A 21,898-nucleotide genomic window follows, 5' to 3' on the forward strand; every position below is an offset into this window, starting at 1 on the left:
CCATCAGGCTCTTCCCTTGCACACCCTGGCCCTGCAGACAGACATACACCCACGCCCTGGTCCTGCAGACAGACAGACACCCACCGCACACCCCTGCTCCTCCTCTCAGCGCCTCTCTGCACGGCAAATGACAGCTGTCCAAGCAAGGACGTGAATTCAAACGTTTAGTCGTAATTTAAGGCTTTTCCATCCGAGCCCTCTTGGGGAAATGCTTATTCTGGAATAAACGTGTCTTTCCTAGGTGTAGTTTGTGTTGCTTAGGAGACACCTGAAGCCAAGGGCAAAGCTGAGAACTGTGTCCCACCAGTAATCCAGATGTTGCTCCAGGTAGGGAAGCACCTCCTGCATACGTACACACAAAACCCAAAGGCGTCGCTGTCCCTGACAGTCCCTGAGACAACCTACACCAAACTAGACAAACTAGAAAACCCAAGGACATTCCAGAGAGCAAACACGCAAGAGATTCACAGCATAGCACTTAAACTTGTATTCACACCATAAGCTAATACCATCACGCATATTTAACCAGAAAAACCTCTTTGATGCATACAAGGCAAAGATGTCATCACAGGACACATATCTCGTTGTTTGTCAAGAGCATTTTAGTCACTTGACATGCTGGAAAACACGTTCCCATGGTATGTGGAAGCTCGCGGATACCAGACTGCTCCACTGCCACGGCTTAGGACAGGCCCATCGCTACAGGAATTGGTCTTTGAACTGATCAAACCAGTAAGAGACTGGAGTGAGGCTCTTCAGCAGCTGAAGTCCTTTTGTCAAAAATGAAAGCATGCAACTGGCATCCTTACGAGTGTAAGTCCACACACTGAATTCAGCTGACACCAAGAAACCCAAGGTTTCGGTTAACCTAAGCTAAACGCTGGTTATTCTGTGGGATACCTAATGGAAAAGGAATTGCAGTCAAAGGGATAGATCTCAAAGCAATCACACTGCAATGCTTGGGATTTTAGCTGACCTGTAAGTAGAAGAAAAAAAAAATTTACGATACACTTGTATTGGTCAAAAATCTGGGCCGGACAACAGCATGACTTGGCAGATTTTTAGTTAGTCTTGTGCAAAAGCCTGAAAACAAAAACGTGGTTTTCCCGCCCTATCTTTACCCCAAAAAAGATTCCTTTACTATTGTCCTTCATTTTTGTTATAATTTATGGCATTTCTACTCATGGCAATTGAAGTACTAGAACTGTAGCTAGGAAACATAAACTTTGAATTAAATTTAGGCAAGGGTATTGTGGTTATACAAAAAACAAGCTATGATTGAATTACCGCTGGAGAAACGATCTCCTATCTTTCCAAAGCAGAGAATGATTTACATACCAATTGATTCAAATAGTATTTCTGGATCCTTAGGCATGAATAGACACATTATAAACATCCTTAAGAAAACAACAGACATTGAACTTTAAATATATCTCAGATATATAAAAACAAAGTAGTATTGGAAATGGTGAGACTGACCAAAACAACATCTGGTTGCTGAAATTCAAAACAAAAGATGCACCACCAAATCACAAACTCCTCGATGTTTAGATTTTTCGTACAAGCTTAACTCCTACACAGCTGACAGGTATTACTGTAGAAGCGACAGACCTGTTTTTCCCTTTAACTGACATTCTATTGTTTCTCCAAAGCTGAGAGGAGTAACTCTATTTGAAGTTCATGCCAACTTACTCCTGCTTGCTTAACACACCCCAGTCCAGACCAGCAATATCTCAAGTTAATTCTCTCAAGCACCCCTGCACCAGAAGGCAGACCGAAGTGGCCAACAAAGGGGGTGAATTGCAACCAGAAGGTACCTGGGCTGGAGATAAACCTGCCTGCTACCCCAGCTCTCTGGTCAAGCGCACAACCAGCCTACCGAGAAGAACCACTTCTAAATGACATTAAAACATGTGGTTCAGGTGGCTGAGGTCTGAGAGAGACTGAAAATATTTCTGTGTTGTAGAGACTTCTCCCACTCTATACAGTGACACAATACAACCTCATCTAAGACTCTTAAAAGGTATTCAAGAAATCATTCAAAGTTACAACAAGAACTCCTGGGAAAACTACTGCTTGTAAAAGATAATTAAACTTTTATCACCACATGATCAAAACTAATCAAACAAGGGATCTAAAGGTTCGGGCACACAGACAGCAAGACTACGTCATACTTCTTATACCGTGATTCACAGATGTACGTTAGGTTTAATTTCAGTTGATCGTACACAATCGTGGCCCTTTGTACTCCTGAAAATTAAATGTATTCTTCTTAATTTATATGAACATATGGAAATCTGATTGTGATACAAGTGGAAAATAAATGTTAGCCACCCACAGCTAAAGTACTGTTACATTTTATGCCACTGATGAAGCAACACAGTCAGTAAAATAATGGTAGTGACATTTTAAATTATTTCTTCATTAAAAACTAGTATCATTTGCACCAAGACAGAGGATTATATTTGGTACAACTTTTGTGTACTGTAATCCTCTGCTCATGGAGACAAAAAAGTGGGAAGATGAGAAAGTGGGTAGCAAGAGTCATGCTAGAAGGAAAACTGGAACAAATTCACCTCTTACCAGGCCTAGAATTTCTACCAGAAATGGTGACCCTGGGGTAACGTCCCAGGATACTCCTCCTGCCACTGGATTTTTTTTTTTTTTTTTAATTTGTGCCACAAGATGTCCCTCTCACGTCATAATTTTCTTAATATAGTGTATTTATCTGGTACAACAGTTCATGGTTTTTTCCTTTCGACATTATTTCCTCCCACACAGACCTATATGCAAAAGCTTTTACTTCCTCCTCAATATTGTAAATGTCAGGTTCCTAAAAGTTTGGTATTATGAAGTATGTCTCCATTGAGAGATCGCCACTGATCTGAGAGATTCAGTAGTTGTATTAATCCTTTCTAAAAACCTTGTCTGAAAAGTGGCTATTGTCTATTTTGCTTTGTATCATGATTTTATTTTTTTTTTAACCTATGTGGCTAGCTTTACAAGTTTTCTACTCAGCAATACTTTCCATCCACCTATGACTGTCAAAAACATGAAGTATTTTTCCCTGCAGGTGTCCATTAATGCCTGGAGCAAGTCCCCATGTCTCTTCTCCTACCTTTCAGTGGCTGGAAGCCTGAAGATTAACAGCCATAACCACGGTTGCCAAAGTCCTACCAGGAACAGATGCCTCTCAAAGGGATTGTCTAGATCGTTTTACCTAGAGTTTGCTTTCTGTCCCCAGTAGGGACATGACCTTAATTCATTGGGCTGGCTTTCATCCACACTCCCCACCACAAGCACAGCAATCTGGAGTTGCTAAAAGCTTTATTATTGCACACAGATGGTGTGCAAATTCACTTTGGTTTGTGGAAGCACCAAAATGGTGCACCGCAATAACAAAAGCACAGAGTACAAAAACCCAGCTAATGTTTATCAAAGAAATAAGGAGCAAATAATTAATAAATACTGTTACGATGACTAGAACGCAACAAGCACACCTTGAGGCATGGTTTCAATGCCGTTTTAAACGCACAAGTCAGATTCAAGAAGAGACCTAGACACAGCCTTAACTGGTAGAACACAACAGAAGACATTTCCTTTTCAATCATTCAGTAGCCACACATCAACAATAAGCAAAAACCTATCCTTGCAGCAGTTAATTTGCAAAAGAAAGCAAAACACACAGATTCGCCAAGCACCAGGGGCCAGAACTGCACAGGAAAGCAAACACCAGAAGAAATACTGAGGCGCCTGCATCCAACACCCTGTACACAAGGGGAAAAAAAAAAAAAATCCCTGAAAGAGGCCAGAAGCTTTTGAAGCAGCTGTCACCACAGATCCTTATTAATTTGGGACTGTGCTGCCACATGGGGTCATGAAAAGCCTGACAGAAATGAAATGCAGCTACAGGAATAGAGGTCAACATTAAGAGAGAAGGGGCACTGGATTATGAGTACTCAAACAGGCTTACTGCATCTCCTACTTGCACTGAAGAGCAAAGGTTTTAACATCAACTCCTTGTGCTTCTGCACTACGCCACAGCAGTTCTTCTCAGATATACCATCTTCAATGCATGGTAATGCAAATAACTGCACGCTTGCCAGAGAAGAATTTGTAATAGTGACATGCAAAACATGGCGAAGCGTTACGGGAACGGTAAAGCAATGTATTATAAGGGACCCTTGCCTTCACATAATTAACAAATTTATTTTTTTTTCTCCAGACATGTTTACTCCTGTGCATTGCTGCGTATTGACTGTAACTGAGCTGCTATTTTCAGAGCAGTAAGAATTAGTCACATTAGAACTACAAAATTGTCAAATAATCTATGAAAGGCATGAAAATAAAAAATGAAAGCCAAAGCGCAATCTAGCATTATTATACTGTTAGCATATACCATATCGGACGGGTCTGCAAATGTTATCTTTCTGGGTCTTGAATTCATGTTCTCATCAGCCTCCCAAGCAATCTTTGCCTATTCTCATCTTTAGTACTTCCACACAGCCACTGATAACCTTTTTTGAAATCTTACGCTTCTTCCACTGCCTGCAGATTGAGGAAATCACAGTTCCACTGTGAACCAACCAGATACTTTCGCTCTCAGAGCACCGATCTTTGTCCATTCTACAGAAACAGCCATGGACCATTTTCATGCAATTTACATTTAAGTCACGATAAGGCAAACAGCCTCAACAATGGTCTAATACGGCACTTCATTTTCATTTGTTCGAGCTGGTTATTGTAGCATGCTGGTAGTATACTACAGACCTCATATGACCACAGAGGAGCCTGAAAATGGTCATTCAGTACTCATTGTCTTTCATTGTTTAATTCCTTAATTAGTTTCCATGCTGAATGACCAGTGCAGATATAGCCAGTCCTTTTGCTGCAGAGCACAGTGCTGGATCAGCCTACTTTCCCTTTTACTTGGACTCTAGAGATGCTTCCAACACATTAGATCCAGGTTATTTCCTTTGTCTCTGCCAAATGTAAACGAGTGGAAAGGTTTCACAGATTTAAAAATGAAGTGTTACACGATTCCTTTCTAGCTCACAAAGACAGTAGCAGTACGTGTCACCAACTGTGCCACAAAGAGATAATCTTTTCCATTCTGATACCAAAACACTGAAACAGAGAAACAAGTGACACTGTCGACTACTCACTAGGCAATTAAAATAACACAACAGGAGTAACTGTGATATACTCCTTGCCAGAGTACTCAACCTCCACATTAGTTGTATGATTTATTCACCATAAAATCCAAGTTATAGTTCTACAATGCACGTACCAATATTAAGGAATTCAGATCAAGTTTCTTCTATATTCAGTAAGTGTGTGAAAGTACTTATGGCAGAACATTTTTAGCTAATCTAACATGATTCATTCAAATCACGTAGGATCCTTGCTGCATGATTCCAGCAGAAACCGAGTTTAATTTCAGAAGCCCTCTTGCCCTCAGAATAAGGTCTTTAATTGCTCCTTGCGAATCTGTACCATCAGAACATAGATATACAAAGGCTGATTCAGTCGCTTTGCTTTTTTAACTGGTGAATAATTAATTTCTGTTATATTCGTACTGAAGTTGCATCATTAATAATTTCTAATATAGTCCTTCTAGACTTGCATGTTTGATGAAAGCAGTAAAATACAATGTATCTATACAGATAATGGTCAAATCCAAATTAACACATTGGTTTTCTGGATAAGGAAGTGACACTTCATTTCATGACCCATTTGTTACTCTACAACTTTGAGAAACACCAAATGATGTCTGTATACATGATTCTTATTTTCTTTTCCTGTTACTGAGGTCAGCATTCAACATGAGAAGTTAAAAAACTGCCGTCTAGTGCAAAAGTGTCCAAAGTGTTCTGGTTTTTCTATCAAAAAAGGCTGCAATTTCAACTAGCATTAGATTTTTAGCATAAATATTAAGACAATGCAGCAGAATTCAGCTTTCATTCAGGAAAGCCAAACAAGCAAAGGAAATGAGCTCCCTGAATCTCTGTCAATTATGAAAGCAATTAATAGAATACTAATTTTTGACAAACTAACTTAGAACTCATCTGAGTGAAACAGAAGTAGGACTATTAAAAAGAAAGCACTCCAAGTAGAGATAATGCCACAATCAGCGCTGCATGTTAGGTTTTTTTGCTGGAGAGAGGATTGAATTACACTCGCTAGCTGACACACTATATTCAGATACACCCATGAACCTTTAAGCAAGAGGATACACACTTGGAAGTCTCTCTATTTCCATTCCTTAAGATATGGGGGGAAAAAAGATGGGGGGGAAAAAAAGCATTCTACCTTTGTGATGAGAATTCGGTACTTCTCCACCAGGTGATCGTTATTATGACACCCTGCCAGCAACTGCCACACTTCTCCCCTTAGGGCCTCAGGGACACCACTTCTCACCAACGCTGACAACGTCTTTGGCCTCACGCTCAAATTGAGGTGCCTGGATGTAGGTGAAGGCATTGTTACTATTATCCGAATACAAATAAACAAGTACATGAGCAACAACTGATGTGTAACATCAAACATGTCAAATGACGGGAAATTCAAGACAGTCCATACATTGCCAGAGTAAGTGAAATTCAAGTTATGAAATAAAACAGATTTGGAGAAGCTCTTTCCAAACCACTTCCTTGATTCCTATTAAATTTAAATATAATATAGACATATGTTATAAAACACTCAACGAACCAAAACTCTCCAGCAAAACTAGAACTGGAGGACAGATACCACACTGTGTAAGATTGCAAGCTCACACTACACCAAAATAAGAATTCGTTTGCAGAAGCATATACTGCTCTCTAGACTTCCTACACCCAAGCAGGCAGGTAACCTTCCAGGTGAGGGAGGGAGAGAAGGCAGGCAAACATATAAAAAAAAAATCTCACATGGTTATCTAACTACATCCATGCATTTAAGCAGCTTCCACTGTACAAGCTAGTCCCATCTAAACTGTTTTTTCAAGTGAGACTGGTGACAGCTCATAAATTACAGCACTGTAGGTTGCAGAAACTAAACCTACATATAATTTGTGCAGTTACAGAAAGTTAAGCTGAGCAGTCCATTCGTGGCTTATACATAAAATCCCCAAAAGACACAGAGGCCTTAAATCAAAGAAATTACAATTTTTCTGCAGTTACTAAAAAACAAGCTTCTAGGTAAAATGATTAAGAGGACTGATAGACAAAGCCAGGCAAAAAACCTGAACTTATTGATCACATTATCTTCTTAACAATAAACTGGTATTTAGTAATGTTTGTTAACAGTCTAACAAATATGTGGATGATAATTTTACACAGACTGGGACTCCTTGTTGCCCTTCTCTAGTCTACAGTGTTCCAACACAGTAATCTGGAGACTAGCAATGCGGACATTTAAATCAGCATATAGTACACAGAACCTAGTACCATAATGTCCTCCTTCACTTTGCTTTCTCTAAACAAAATCAACTATAATAAAAATAATATTTATATAATAGTTACATTTACATCTATATACATTCATGTCTATAGACTTATATATCATATATTTATAGAGCATTTATTATACCTTTAGAATAAATATATATAAATATTTATATAAAATACTTGTTATATACAAAATAATAAAAATCTTTGTAAATGCCTTTAAAACTGCTTTGCCTTAATCTCAGATCAGAATAAGTACAACAGTAATTCCAGTGAATACAGCCATGAACTGTAAGGCTGTAGACTAAAAGCCACACACTACTAGATTCTTCAAAACTATTCTGAAATGAGAAAATTGTGTGACTCAGCAGTTATGAGATATGAGCCAAATATTATTTAGAAATCACAAAATACCAATGCATATTTAATTGCTATTCAAATCTAACTACAGGATTCTAAAAAACTAGCATGAAACTACCTGAACTCTGATTTTTATGATTTTCAATCCTCTTATGTTAAAAGCTCAAGGATCATTACTTCCAAATACTCGGTTTTAGTTAAGAAGGAAAGCCCTTTAATACATGTTAAAGTTGTTGCCAGCATCAGCACAGAAGCACTTCATATCCTCTTAGAGCTGCCAAAACATTTTCAATGGGAGTCAGGTGGTTTAATTATCTTTGAGCCCTTGGAAGAATTACCAAAAAAAAAATATCCAAGTTGAAAGAAACTTTCTCACAGCAGCAGATGCATAGAGCTCATCTGTTAAAGATGTTTCTACAAGTCTAGGAGAGGGAGGGAAAAGGGATCATATATCATTTTACCACAGCCTTCCCCTTCTTACAAACGTGTCCATTCCTGACGTCCGCTTTCCTACCAAATTAGCGCAATATATTAATGCAAAACCAAACTGGAAGTAAAAGTACTTACTTATTCAAATAAGTACTAAGTAATTACAGAAAATAAAAAATAATGCTAAATTGTTATCACCTTAATTTAAAGAGAATCCTGGCTAAGAGGTCACATCATCTGAAGTGCCTGACTTATTCTAATCTCTGCTGTCCTGCTCCTTAGATCTAGTATTCTATTCAGATCTTTGAACTGCTGTACACCCTTTGCCCTGCTCCTCAGTAACCTGAGGAAGCAGAAGGCAGCAACAAAAGCCAGAGTCAAAATACAACATATCTGAGCTCAATCTGATGTTGTGCCTGTCATCCCCCCTTTGTGAAAAAAAATACTGAATTTTGCAATAATCGGCATCACTTTCTTAGAACTGCTCAGGCTATTCAAGATGAATAAAAGATCCTTCATGAAAGGAGGACAGGTGTTGCATTAGCAACTTGGCTGTCAAGAAACACTCTTGTAAATTTGCATTTCTAGGAAAAAAAACAGAAGAGCTCATGTACTTCCTTCTTGGCAAGCTCTGGAGCCATCTTCCTTTAGATAAGGGAGGAAAAGCATCTTCGCTATCCAAGTACAAATCTCCCATATTCTTAAGCTACAGTTACTAAGATATGACAGCTGCAGGAAAAATTGGCTGTGAACTACATCAGACTTACAAAGAGGAATGGAAGTGATCTATGCAAAATAAAGACAAAGGAAGAGTTGCATTTTCTTTATACTACTTAGTTTAGGTTTTTCTTTAACAAAATTCCAGTGAAACTCACAGGTAAGTAATATTTTAAGAGAGAACCACCTAAAGACACAACATAAGTGAATTTCTATATAGTATTTAAACATGCACTCAAAAATGAAAATACTTAAAACATCCTCTGAAGAAATCAGAAAACACGAAGCCAGTGAATAAGGGGTGTCAGGGGGATAAAAGAGGACTAAATCCATACTAATCTCATCTCAGCTGGCTTCTGGAAATAACAAAAAATCCAAGCAGAAGGAGCAAACAGACTGAGAATATTAAGAATTGTAATTTTCAGAATGTGATTTTGCCACTTACCATTTGGACAGCAGCTCTCCCCATGTCTCAAGAATTTTTTCTGCGCACTCTTTGGAAACATCTCCAGAACCACTTAAGAGTGGTTCGTCATTGTCTGCCAACCAAACAGAGGAGATGCTATGAGACCAACAGCCATTACTCTACCTTTACAGATTTAAACGTTGCTCTCCTAACGGTATGTGTGTGGCAAGAACAACTCCTCCTCATTTGTGGATGCAGTGCTTGTGCACTCAACACAGAGAAGGCAGAAGTAGACTCTTCCTGGAGGCACGCAGTGATGTGACAAGAGACAGGAAGACAAGCAGCAACACATGAAATTCTGGTTAAAAATCAGGAAAAAAAATTACCATGAGGGCGGCCAAACTGATACAAGGGCCCAGAGAGGTTGTGGAAACTTCACCATCGGGGACGGTCAAAATGCAACAGGACAAGGCTTTAAACAATCTATCTGGCTGGATTCACACTGAGTGGGAGGCAGGATTACAGACCTCCAGAGCTCCCTTCCCACTGAAGTAATTCTATTATTCTACCCCAAACTTTTGGAAGACCACAAAAATTCTCAGAGAGCACAACTTTTTGTATGTGAAAAGCTACAACACTATAAAAGCAAAAAAGACAATAAAATCAACGTGGTTCTACTGAGCAGCTGCAGACTTGGCATGTTGTTGCAGATCCATGAAAGTCCACGAGGTATTTTACTGGAACCTTTTTGTACTTTTATTTTGAAAGCTAGTACTTTTTGATAACTTCCTTGGCTTGAATTAAACAGCTTTTTGAATGAAATGCATTCAAAAACGCAGTGGAGGGGGAGAATTAGCATAATCACAGTAACTCTTTTTGAAACCAACACTGATGTACTCCCAGATATTTTTAAACACTCACAAGCAAGTATCATATACAAAAACTACATTTCACTGACACAGTAGTCAACATTGGTTTTGCATTATTGAGGAAACACATTCTTTTTCATTAAATCTATGCTTTCTCAACTGACATCTGAACTTGTCAGCAAGCTCTTGCAATGCTGCAAGTTGTATCAGTAAAATATATATACATAAAAAAAAGTTCCTGGTCTAGAAAACAATACCACTGTGGTTTAGCATAGGGGTTAGAGATTGCTAATGAATAACACTTTGCAAAGGAGTTACTTTTCAAACCAACCTTCCCCTCCTTTCCCCCCCACCCAAAAGGGAAATTAAAGCACAGAAGTGAAACAATTCACCCAAGGCCACATAGAAGGCCAGCAGAAAAAGTGAAAAAGTCGAAACTCAAGTCATCTACATTTCAGCTCAGAGCTATAAGGCCAGATGTTTATATACTCAGAACTAGTCCATATTTTGGTTTAAGAGAATTTTTAAAAAGCAGAAAAAAGATCTTGAAAAAGCATTAAGTTTCAAGGTGGGCAGGTCCTGGTATAGTTTTATGTGTTACAGATGACTATACTCGCCTTGCTGCTTGCTTATATTTCCAAATAATAGCAGCTTCTCATTTTTACTCTCAAATCTGTTCACAGCTGCTCAGGGAGGGGCAGAAGCTACATGATAATCCCAAATTTTTAGCAGCCTCTTTTCACATTGTTCCAAATATATCACACTGGAGGCTTCACAAGGCCTGGGCTGAGAAAAGCATAGACACAGAAGTGTCAGACAAGGGAGAGGCTGATCCAGGAATGCCGGGCCACTGGTTATCGAATACTCACAGCATTAAAGCAAGAGAAAAAAAAAAATCAGTAGGCCAGATTCTGACTGGAAAGGATTCAACATGTTTCATAACTATGTTATTTACCGACCGCCCTTTCTTTTGAAGTATACAAAGTGTACAATCCACTTCTTACCTTCCTCCTCATCATCCTCCGGAGGAGAAGGAATCATCGAGCCCTGTGACCCCGACTGGGGCAGACGAAGAGAGGGGCTTGCTGTAGTTTTTCTTCTCTCCCTTTCTGATTCACTTTCTAGGCACACAACTTCATATAACGTGTCCGAGTTATTCTTTCTGTCCTTTTGCTTTATCTAGGAAAAAAAGAGTTTCATTTTACTGAGAAAAGCTATACAAATACCCAGATTACTTCACAAGGCTCTAACTTCTCTTTTTGGAATAGGAGAGCTGAGAAACATTTTTCATCACATTCTACGGTGAGGAATGTTCAGTCCTTGCAGCACACTTAACGCATCGTGCGGGCCTGCAAGAGTTTCTATCCCTGATGCCCTAGAACAAGCTGTAAGCATATTGTACCCGAAAGGCATGAATATCTGTTACTGATAGGAGCAGAAGCGTCATTCGGGTCTGCCGTGCATAGGTAGCTCATCTTTTCAACCATAAATGGACTGGACACAAATGCATAGAATTTTAAAGCTGTAAATGCATCTGTCCAACAAATGGTCTAAGAGAGGAAGGTTCCTTAATATGAAGCAACTCTGCCTTTATTTAAAGATCAGCGGAAAATTAAAAGCAAAATCTTTAAAATTATGTCTAATTTCTCTCTTTCTGGGGATACTGACGGTGGCAAAAGGAGAGTTTTAATAAAAATTGTTCATATTTATTTTCCCACCGTGGCAATTGTCTTTAGCGATGCTTCCAAGTCATATATCTATATATACATTGCTGCAGGAACACGAATTGTTGAGTCCCAAAGTCTATTATGTGGCCTCATTTTCTCCTTAACTTTCATTGCTTTGATACCTTCCTTTCCTTTAAAGGAAGATTTTTCTTTGCGAAGCGATTCTAAAATTTTAATACAGTCTAAGGATTTAGAACTTTTTTTCATAAAGAAATAAAAATAGAAAGTAGAAAAGGGAAGGTGAAGAAAAGAGGGAAATAAGATTTATAATTATACTCTACACTAAGCTCCCAGTGCTCAGTTTTATCCTTTGGAGCATTAAAAATGAAGAGAAATGAATCAAAACTAAAAATTACTAAATCACTAAATGTAATCTGAGCAAATAAAATCCCTCTGCTTTCACCATTTCCGAATAAAGAAACACTGCCAAAGTAAGATAAGCCAATTCTACACAGCTGTATTTTTAATAGGCTAATCATGACTCCATAGAAACAGGTTTCCCTTCCAGGCTTATCAGGCAGTACATTCTATATTTGTTGCTTCCACTATGAATTTTGACAATCTTCCATTAGTAAACACTGGAAGTTGGATAACCTGACAGTGCCTGTGGAAAAAAGAGAATTAGCTAAGATAAGTCACAATGTCTGTGAATTTGGTAAGACAAAAGATACAGAATTAGCTAAGTAAGATAAGCTTCCTTTAAACTGCCAAACAGAAAAGGCACCTTTTGGAGGCTGCAGAATATTTATAGCCCAATAGCCTTAACTGTTCAAAATCTCTATGCTCCACCTCAAAAATACCCTAAATAAAAAGGCTGATCTCATCCATGAAGAATTTTTCCGCCTTAAATTTTGAAGGAAAGTTTCCAAAATGTTTATTCATATTTTATATAAAAAATAGGACATACGCAAAAAAGAATCCTTAGTGAACCTCATCTTTGTTACTACCAAGATGCCATTATTTGCTAGCACTTTAAGACAAGTGCAAAAAGAACTAAGAAATGTCTCTTATTTCATTCAAAACCTCTCTAAAAAAGAACACTTATCAAGAAATCAGGACTCCAACCTTGCTTTTTTGGGCTGTGCCCAGAATTATTAAACCTTGAGAGAGCACATACATCCACATTGTTATTTGCTTCTATATATTTTCATTTCTTTAAACAGGATTTTCACTTCAGAACAATAATTTCTAAAGCAGGAGAATGGCAGCTACTTCAAGTACATCATCTCTTTAGTGACTTGGACCTTCAACTTTCCAGCCTTATTTTGAGACCAAGCTATTGCCTTGTACTGTTATTATGAATATCCTGGACAGAAATATTCCTTTCCTTTTTAGTAGATAGGATTAAAAATTAAGTTGGAAAAAAACAGTAAAAGTTTTTAACAAGTTCTAGGGATTTTTTGTGGTTGCTTGGATTTTTTTTCCCCAGGGGAAACTCGGGGTACGTGTGAAATCTCTGCTTCCAGCTACGTACAAGGGGGAATATAGACTTTCACAAAATATAATTTTTTTTCTAATCTCAGGTGGGTGTTTGCTCATCTAAAAAAAAAAATAATTAAAAAAAGTTGGATTTGTATGATAAAATCAATTTAATGACATATCAGATAGCACATCATCAGATAGCATGTCACCAGGATTATATTAAAGCCTTTTTTCCTCTTAACCCTTAATTTTACATACTTACCCTACTATACCGTTATGCAAGCAACTCTCAGCATAGCCCTGGTTTGCAGATAAATCCTCTGTTCCTTTTATTTCTGTGGTTTGGCTGGAAAATCCATAAGCCTCTACGTAACTTCGCAGCCTCATCAAAGCTGTCAAAATTTGCTTTGAAATGAGGACATCCAGCTTTTTATGGGAACTTTAGATAGCCAGCAACAATTAGCATAATGAAGGATAGCTTTTTGAAAATTGAAGGGCATTTATTGTACCTCTTTGACTCAGGAGCAAGATGTTGAAATATGAACATTATATTAGTAAAGGTTTTCCAGTCATAGGGAGAAACAACCATAGTGAAATTCCGATCTGACAACAGGCACTAATAACTACAATTCATCTTTACCTCCAGTGCATTTGTATTTATTCAGCATTATGCCATAAACCTACCTCTCAAGTCTCGAAACAATATAACTGACCATACCACAGTTATATTTGAAAAACAACCTTGCCAAATCCCAAATTAACTGTAGATTTTATTTATTTATTTATTAAAGTGTTACCTGTTTCAATTTTAGGAAAAAATTTTCAGTAGAGCTACGTTTGCTGAAGGGCCAGAACAGTCTCTCATTAGGTGAACAAACTCTGACTTTAGTCTCCAGAATGAATCGAACAGGTTCCTGAACCTCAGTTATCACCAAATCCACAGCGGTAGTCATGAACAATACTTTATCTAGAGAGAAACAACAAAGCAATAGTATTAAAAGAAATATTTCAAACAAAATATTCCATAACCTCTTTCCTAGTAACATGAAAGAACAAAATAAACTTTTTTTCAGAATTCAATTTTTTCCCTAATTTAACATCTCAAAACCCTCGAAATTTCAGAACAGGAAAATAAGATGACTATACACTATTCACTAGAGAGTAAGGAAACTTACGTCTTCAAGCCAAGAAAATTATCTTGTTAAAGAGAAAAATTTTGCTTTTTCAAATCCCACTGAAATGTATCAAAAGTCTTCGTTAAACATTATGAAGGATCTGTATAGTTAACTCCACAGTGCAGATCTCTTGCCAGCTAGCCTAATTACATTTTAGTTGTGTTTTGTTTTTACAAGTTCCTTAGACAACACTTAAGTCCCGCCATATTAAAGGTAGCATTTAAGACCATCTCAGCTGTGAGATTCAGAAAATTGACTAGACAGTACGATGCTCCGAAAGGAGGCAACTGGACTCAGTGACCTATGAGATCTCTTCTGGTACTAAATGATAAATTACGTCCTTTAGGTAGGATGGCAGCAGCAGATTGTACCCAGCTGTACTCCGCAGCTGACTTTTATGACTTTTCCCAGTCAATTCCCATGAACTTCCCCAACCTTTGGCATGCAACTGTGACAATAGATTGAAAAGATGATGATTCAGCTGACAACTTAAAAGAAGTAACGACAGATCTGTTTCAGGACTCGAGAGCAATGCAGCATCAGCTATTTTCAGATTACAGTTGGGAGTGTTTTACTTTCATTTTCATAGGTACAGGAATCCTTCTTCTTTTTTAATTAAAAACTTGGATTCAGGAAAACCTGAACTGACCACAGAAACTAAGCGAAGAAAAAATCTGCAATAGTCATTTAGTGCAATTCTCAATGGGATTCTTAAGAAGCTCTAATGGTGCACAAAGCATCTGCATCCTGCCCCCACACCTATACAGCCTCCTACTGGGATACAGTTATTCTTACAAGGTATTATTACTGAACACAGGAGTTTTCTTCTAGCCTCCTATTTTGTTTAGATTTTTTATGTTACATCTGGTATTCTACTTTCTGAGAATATATCCCATAGTATGGATAAAGTCCTTTTGCAGGATTCATCTTAAAAGAAAAGAGAATTGAGCCGATGCCCACTATGTAAGTCATTTGCCCTGGCTAGGGATAACATCTGGCAAAGTTCATACCTTTTGGTGTTTCTTCATTTACAAACTGGAAGTGTGGAGATTTTTGATTCCAGCTCCCAGTGATCACGTATGATTTCCCATCAGAACTTTTACCCATGGACTCCTGGAAACAAGGTAAGTTTATGTATTTTTACTTAAATTAAAGAAATCTCTGTATTATGAAGTCTCAGCCCCATAAAACAGCTACTGCACTGGCAAGAGAAGGGCAAGCATCTGAATGAAGTCCATGTGACACAGTCCTGTAACAGAGATCATCTCTGAAGAAAAGAATAGAGTTCCCATGCAATCTTTGGTCTCCTTGCTGATAACACAAAAAGGCCAATTAATACTAATTGTTATATATGTATGTGGTATGAACATCTGTCTAGTGAGACCTGAAGACCAATAGCTCATTTTGGAGGTGGTCATTTGACAGCAGCTTTCAGCTCACAGAGGTGTAGGTGAGATCACAGCCAAGTACTTGGAAAGACAGGACCCCAAGCTGCAAAGGCTTTACTTTTTTGTTGCCATTGGGAAAAAAAACAACCAAACAACAACAACAAAAAACAGAAAAAAGCAAACAAAAAAAAAGAAACACCTTTCAAGCTCCTTTTAAGTTGTTCTGGAAAATCCAAGACAATCCAGTCATTCTGGCCTCATTTTGCATCATTCAGTCTCTGAATGACAGCTGCCTAAGTGGTAAAGCATTTAAACATAGGCGGCTTTAATCATGAACTGAGGGGATGTAGTTCATTGCCTCTAATACAAGAAAACAAATTAAATCAGAACACTCTCTTACAAGCTGCTGAACTTGTAAACTTGGCAAGATGTTTCACATTAACACACCTTCTACTTCACTATGATGTTTTAATATACCAGATGTATTTTATTTTATCCTAAGTAGCTATTTCATAGAGTAAATTTTACTCTAAAACATCTTGAGATCCAGCTTTATTCAGTATACAAAACACATGTTATTCAGCTATTAAGAACCAAGTCAATATTTTATCTTTAGTATTCAGCGTGTCTGTCTTCCCACCAACTTTATTTTCCGGGCAATCCAAAGCCTGGTAAAAAGCAAAATTATTCATGTAGTATTGGATCTTTTTGGGTACTCACTACTGTAACAAGCATGTGCTTCATAAATACTAACAAGTTTGTTTTCACAACCCACTTGTGAAGTCAGATGATGATCTCTATCATCATTTTATAGATGGAAAAGTAAGTCATAAAAATAAAGCACTCGCTAATTCTCAGTGTTATATTTGAAGCCGCTTAGGCCTCAATTTTTACAGTGATAAGTATGCTATACAACTTTTTATGTTCAAAGCACAGCTCTTTAATATTCAGCACTTCCAAAAATAAGGTTCCATGTTTCTCATTTCAGGCCCGTAACTGACTGCAACATTGGGCAACTCCCTTGACCAAGCATCAGGTCATATTCTAACTCTGTAGCAGAGCAGGGATTCAACCCAGCTGCCCAGAGCCTCACCCTCAATAGCATAAGCTACAGCGTCAATCCCCATCAACAAGTGTGCATAAGTGTCTAAATCTTTTCTCTCTATCCTGAGATCACGCACAATTGTAATCAAAATTATTACTGAATTTTGTTAATAAAAGATCCTTACCAAATCTAAAAGGTGCATGTCACCACTCCGAACATCTTTCCCGCGGCTAAGGAGAAGGCCAAAACATCTGCAAAGCCAGGCAAAAAATTAAATTGCAAAAATTAGACTTACTCATAAACAAACCATTAACATTCCTTATCTAAATATTCGCTGTCATACATCATGTGCAGCCCATGAATCCAGTAACAAATGTCAACAAACCTTGACATTTGAAAGCAGCATCAAGCATGTCAAGCAAAACAACATCAAACCAATAATTAAAAATGTCGAGCAAGATTTCATAAGCATATTTACAGTATGATTTTACCCTGCCTACAGTAGCCTGGAAAGTTGTTCAATTATCTTTGTTTGCAAGAACAGTATAAAACAGACACTGCTAACAAAGGTTCCCTATCCCGCAGGACAACTTGGCCTGCATTCTTCTCCCCTTCTTTTTTTTTGGAGACATATTTTCATAGAATTTACCCTTTGATACAGACAAGAATCAGATGAAGCGCAAGGACCTGTCTTTTATGGTTTCATTTCACAAAGACTTTTGGCCCACACAGGTATATTCCACTTCATCCTCTGGTTTACCACACTGTCCTGCATTTCATTCCAGACTGCAAAGGCTGGCGGAAGCTGTGTCTTTTCTCTGTACTATGAGCGGCACTAAACTTCGTAGTCAAAAACCACTAGTTTATTTCTAAGCAGTGAAAGATTTGAAGTGTGAGCTCTCCCCTTCCCTACACAGACGCTTCATATTCTAGAATTCCAGACTGTGGCAGATTCAAAGGATACGTACAACAATATTCTCAGATGCAACAGAGATTAAAGGAAAGCAAATTGAAATAACTCACTGAATAGCCTCAGCATTTAAGACAAACTGGCCACTGAAAATAAAAGCAGTATGTTTTTTAAAAAGATTTTGAAATGGGTATTTAGAGGGGATGCGACCACTGATTCCACAACCAGATCTGTGCAAGATTTGACTGCGCCTGCATTGTGTCCCCTGCTACACAAGCACTGAACAAACCAATCTGATCTTCTGCACAATCCCACTCAAGAGAGAGGCATGGCATTAAATCACACAAATGGAGTATTCATAGAACAATTACTAATCCGCTGCCTCAGAGGAAAGAACACAAAACATAAAACAGATAAAGAATTTTTTAAAAATCAATGAAATTACCTCTCAATAGCAAGTTCTTTATTAGTTGTCTGTTGGACGTAAATCACTATCTTCTTATCAATTCCTTGGCGGAGTTTAAAGCATTGCCTGTCCTTGTCTTTGGGAACCGCACTATTATTTACCAGGAAAGGAAAAAAAAACTCAGAGCGTCATTTATCTGTATTCCTTGCACGTATCAAAAACAGCATCAGACACTCGGTGAAGCCAGCTTCTTACACAAAAGCACTCAAGACCTTTCTTCCTTGCACACTGCAATCAGTAACATGAAAGAAATGGCAACATAATTAGGTGATGTTATTTTATCATCATTAGGTGAAAACCAAGGACACTTAGTTTTCAAAATAAAAACTGTGTTTTTATACTGCATGGCTTAGTGTTGTGAGACTTCCAGCAGCATTTCAAGAAAGTTTCTAAATACTGATTTCCCATGTAACACCAAGTATTATCTGTTAAGCAATTACTTTTAAGAAACTGCATATCGCTTTCTTTCACAAGGGTGGTGACTGCTGCGGCACATAAGCCAACAAGCCAAGACAGTGTATCAACCTTTAGACTACTTCCCTTATTTTTTCTCTAGAAAGCACCTTCTCCTAAATGCCGCAAAAAGAGGGGTAGTGTGCTGTGGTGGAAAAACCTAAAATTACACTTCAATGCTAATACGCACGCTGAAGTTTTAGCATCAATATTCCCTGTTGAGCAGCACAGTTGCACTAAATACTGGACAAACTGAGACTGATGGGTTTTTACTTTCTAAGTCAACCACACGTTCACTTTTCCCTTGGGTATAAAAATAATCCTTATTTTATTTCAGACTTTCAAACTATGCATTGTTACCCCCAGGAGTTGCAAAATGGACTGTGGAGTATTGCCCATAGTTTAACACCTCCAATAAAATTGGGGTTTATTTTCTGACAGCAGGTGCTTACCCAGGCCAGGGAATGGCAGACTGCCTTTAACTGTCAGCAGGAGTTTTGTCTCTGGGGCCAGGACAGTGGATTTACATACTTAGAGCCAGTACATGCAGTCAGACCACATTTCCCCGGCGTGACAGAAATGCACTACTAGTGACCCAGGGTGAAAAGTGAAGGTAGATGAGCCAAGACAGGTTCAGGTACATTAAAGATTGAGATCAGAGACTGAGTACGTGGAAAGTGTTCTCTCAACTTCCAGGTAAGTCTGGGTCTGCACACGAAGGGTCATACGAGGATTAGTGTCAAACTGACAAAGCTTGCTATTTGAACTAAAACCTGCACTGTACGCCCAACGTAGGTAGGATTCTGCTTAGCTGGAGAAAAACCCACTTTTCTTCACCTTGTATAGAGTAGGTACATAGCTTTTAAACAAATGCCCTGTTCCACCCCTAATGCAGCTGTATTTTTGTGGCCAAAAAGATCTTTAGATACATCTCCATAGCAAAGGCTGAGGTTCAGTCTACAGTCCATGCTGACATCTCCGGGCTGGCTAGGACTGAAACAGCTCTTAGCAGCACAACTTCTGTAAACCATGTAAGCATCAAATCCGAGGCTGGCTTACGCTACCTGCACTGCTGTGGCTCTGCCGGCATTGGTACCAAGCCAGCAAGGCTGAACTTCACCTGGCCTATCCCTGTCTGCTGCAGCCGTGCTTCCACCCGCCGTGCACCCCAGTGGCCGCTGCTGCATCCAAGCCCAAGAACTGTCAGCATCTTTCAGGCTCAGGCCCTGAGCTAAATCATTTTTCAGTTTCAATACTTGAGCAGCCCTTTGGAGTGCTGAATAAATACTGGATTATTAAATGGGATTTATTTATTTAATAAATAAAACTTGAGCTGGATGTAAATCCAAGAAGAGAAACATCTCTGAAGCTGTGGCTAGGAGCCGATGTGCTCAACAAGCCAGAGTATTTGGCAGACATGCTGTACTGAAATAAAGACACTTCAGCAATTACAGAACACTATAAATGGTTACATAAAACATCTAAGGGCACTGTGTATAGGCTAAGCAGAAAAAAAACTTCTTAGCATAAACTAAAAAAGGTCTTTTTAGAAGCCAAGGTTATCCACCATCAGACTTAACATGAAAACAGCATTAGCCAATACAATGTGAAAAGCTGCTCTAATACTCTCACCCTACACCACCACTTGCTAATAACACCTAGTTCGGGGGGGGGGAGGGGGGAGGAAAAATTAGTTTTGAGAACTCAATCAGAAAACAGAATCAGTTAGAAACAGAGGCAAGCTTTGTTCATAAAGCTTTTTTGATACTGATAAAGAAACACTACTTTACAGATCAGAACAGGTGAGTATTTTAATGAAACAGATTGTAGCAAAACCAAGGAGAACTAATATTGATGATCTTTGATAACAAATTTGAATTCTGCCTTCTTTTCAGCTTTCAATAACTAACACAGAGATCAATCCTAAGAAATCACAGGGAAATGGGTACGGGTGAAGGATTTATCCCGATAAAGACACTACTTTACAGATCAGAACAGGTGAGTATTTTAATGAAACAGATTGTAGCAAAACCAAGGAGAACTAATATTGATGATCTTTGATAACAAATTTGAATTCTGCCTTCTTTTCAGCTTTCAATAACTAACACAGAGATCAATCCTAAGAAATCACAGGGAAATGGGTACGGGTGAAGGATTTATCCTTCATATTCTTAAAATGCATGATGTAATGAAAAGTTGCAATCACAAGGAGGAAATAAGGAAAGCTGGATTTTTACTAGGATGAAAATAACAGCATGTCTACATAGGCAATGTCATTGAAGAAATTTACCTTTCCTGGGCAGCACTGGAAGATTTCAGCTTGAACTATGCAACTCCAGTAACTACCAAAGCACTATCATGTCAAGAAGAAAAGGTCCAGCACGTACGATTTCTTCTATTACATTCTGCTCTCAAACTTCCCTAGAGAATTCTCTGTTCAACATTTTTAGGAAAGATTGAATTGAATTTATCCCATTCACGGAGCAAAAGCAAACCTAATGACCAAAGTTGAAATGCAAAGTGGTCTTTATGTTCCTAAATATTTCAACCTTCTGCCTCTACACAAACATCTTTCCCATGACTGTAAGTAAACAACTGTTTAAGAAAGGGTTTTAAATAATATTATTACATTAAATTCTAGACACTTGTTGATCACAAATTCATGATTGTATGGTTGTTTTCTGACACTGGGTTGCATACAGAGCCAGGTCTCTGGAGACAAAAAACACATTATGGACAGCTACACCTTTATTTAGTTCTGCAATAGCAATGTGGAAACAAGTCTGAGATCTTGGTCATCAAGCTCTTGGCTGATGAAGCAGTAAGAGTCCTGTACTAGATATTAAAAGTAAATGTGTCTTGTGACAAACAGATTTGGCTGAATACTTCTCTGGAGAGTAACTTATCTTTCTGGGATCAGCAAAATGATTTAAAAAATTGATTTTTTCTGAGTTTCTAATTTTCTCTGCCTTCTTTCATGAGACTTTATTAAAAATATGCACCCTTATGCCTCCTGTGGTATTAACACAGCCTCAGCACCTTTGAAAACCTGGCCGAAAACACACACAACTCTGGATATGAGAGCACAGTCACAATAATGCATT

The 21,898-nt window shown here is 38.2% G+C and overlaps 1 protein-coding gene across 2 annotated transcripts in view; it reads right to left on the reverse strand.

The window, feature by feature from the left end:
• The window catches only part of RABGAP1 (RAB GTPase activating protein 1), a 68,555-nt gene that overhangs the window by 37,410 nt on the left and 9,247 nt on the right, over positions 1-21,898 (reverse strand). For both annotated transcript variants that reach the window (XM_019472433.1, XM_009280591.2), the window contains exons 6-12: positions 18,321-18,431; positions 17,150-17,216; positions 15,543-15,645; positions 14,155-14,324; positions 11,213-11,387; positions 9,379-9,472; positions 6,313-6,463 (exon numbers count right to left, since the gene is read on the reverse strand). In XM_019472433.1, coding sequence (XP_019327978.1) covers positions 6,313-6,463; positions 9,379-9,472; positions 11,213-11,387; positions 14,155-14,324; positions 15,543-15,645; positions 17,150-17,216; positions 18,321-18,431 — 871 coding nt within the window. The remainder of the gene's footprint in view (positions 1-6,312; positions 6,464-9,378; positions 9,473-11,212; positions 11,388-14,154; positions 14,325-15,542; positions 15,646-17,149; positions 17,217-18,320; positions 18,432-21,898) is intronic.

The sequence above is a fragment of the Aptenodytes forsteri genome, unplaced genomic scaffold (assembly GCF_000699145.1).
Source record: "Aptenodytes forsteri isolate BGI_AS27 unplaced genomic scaffold, ASM69914v1 Scaffold68, whole genome shotgun sequence".
Taxonomy (NCBI): Eukaryota; Metazoa; Chordata; class Aves; order Sphenisciformes; family Spheniscidae; genus Aptenodytes; species Aptenodytes forsteri.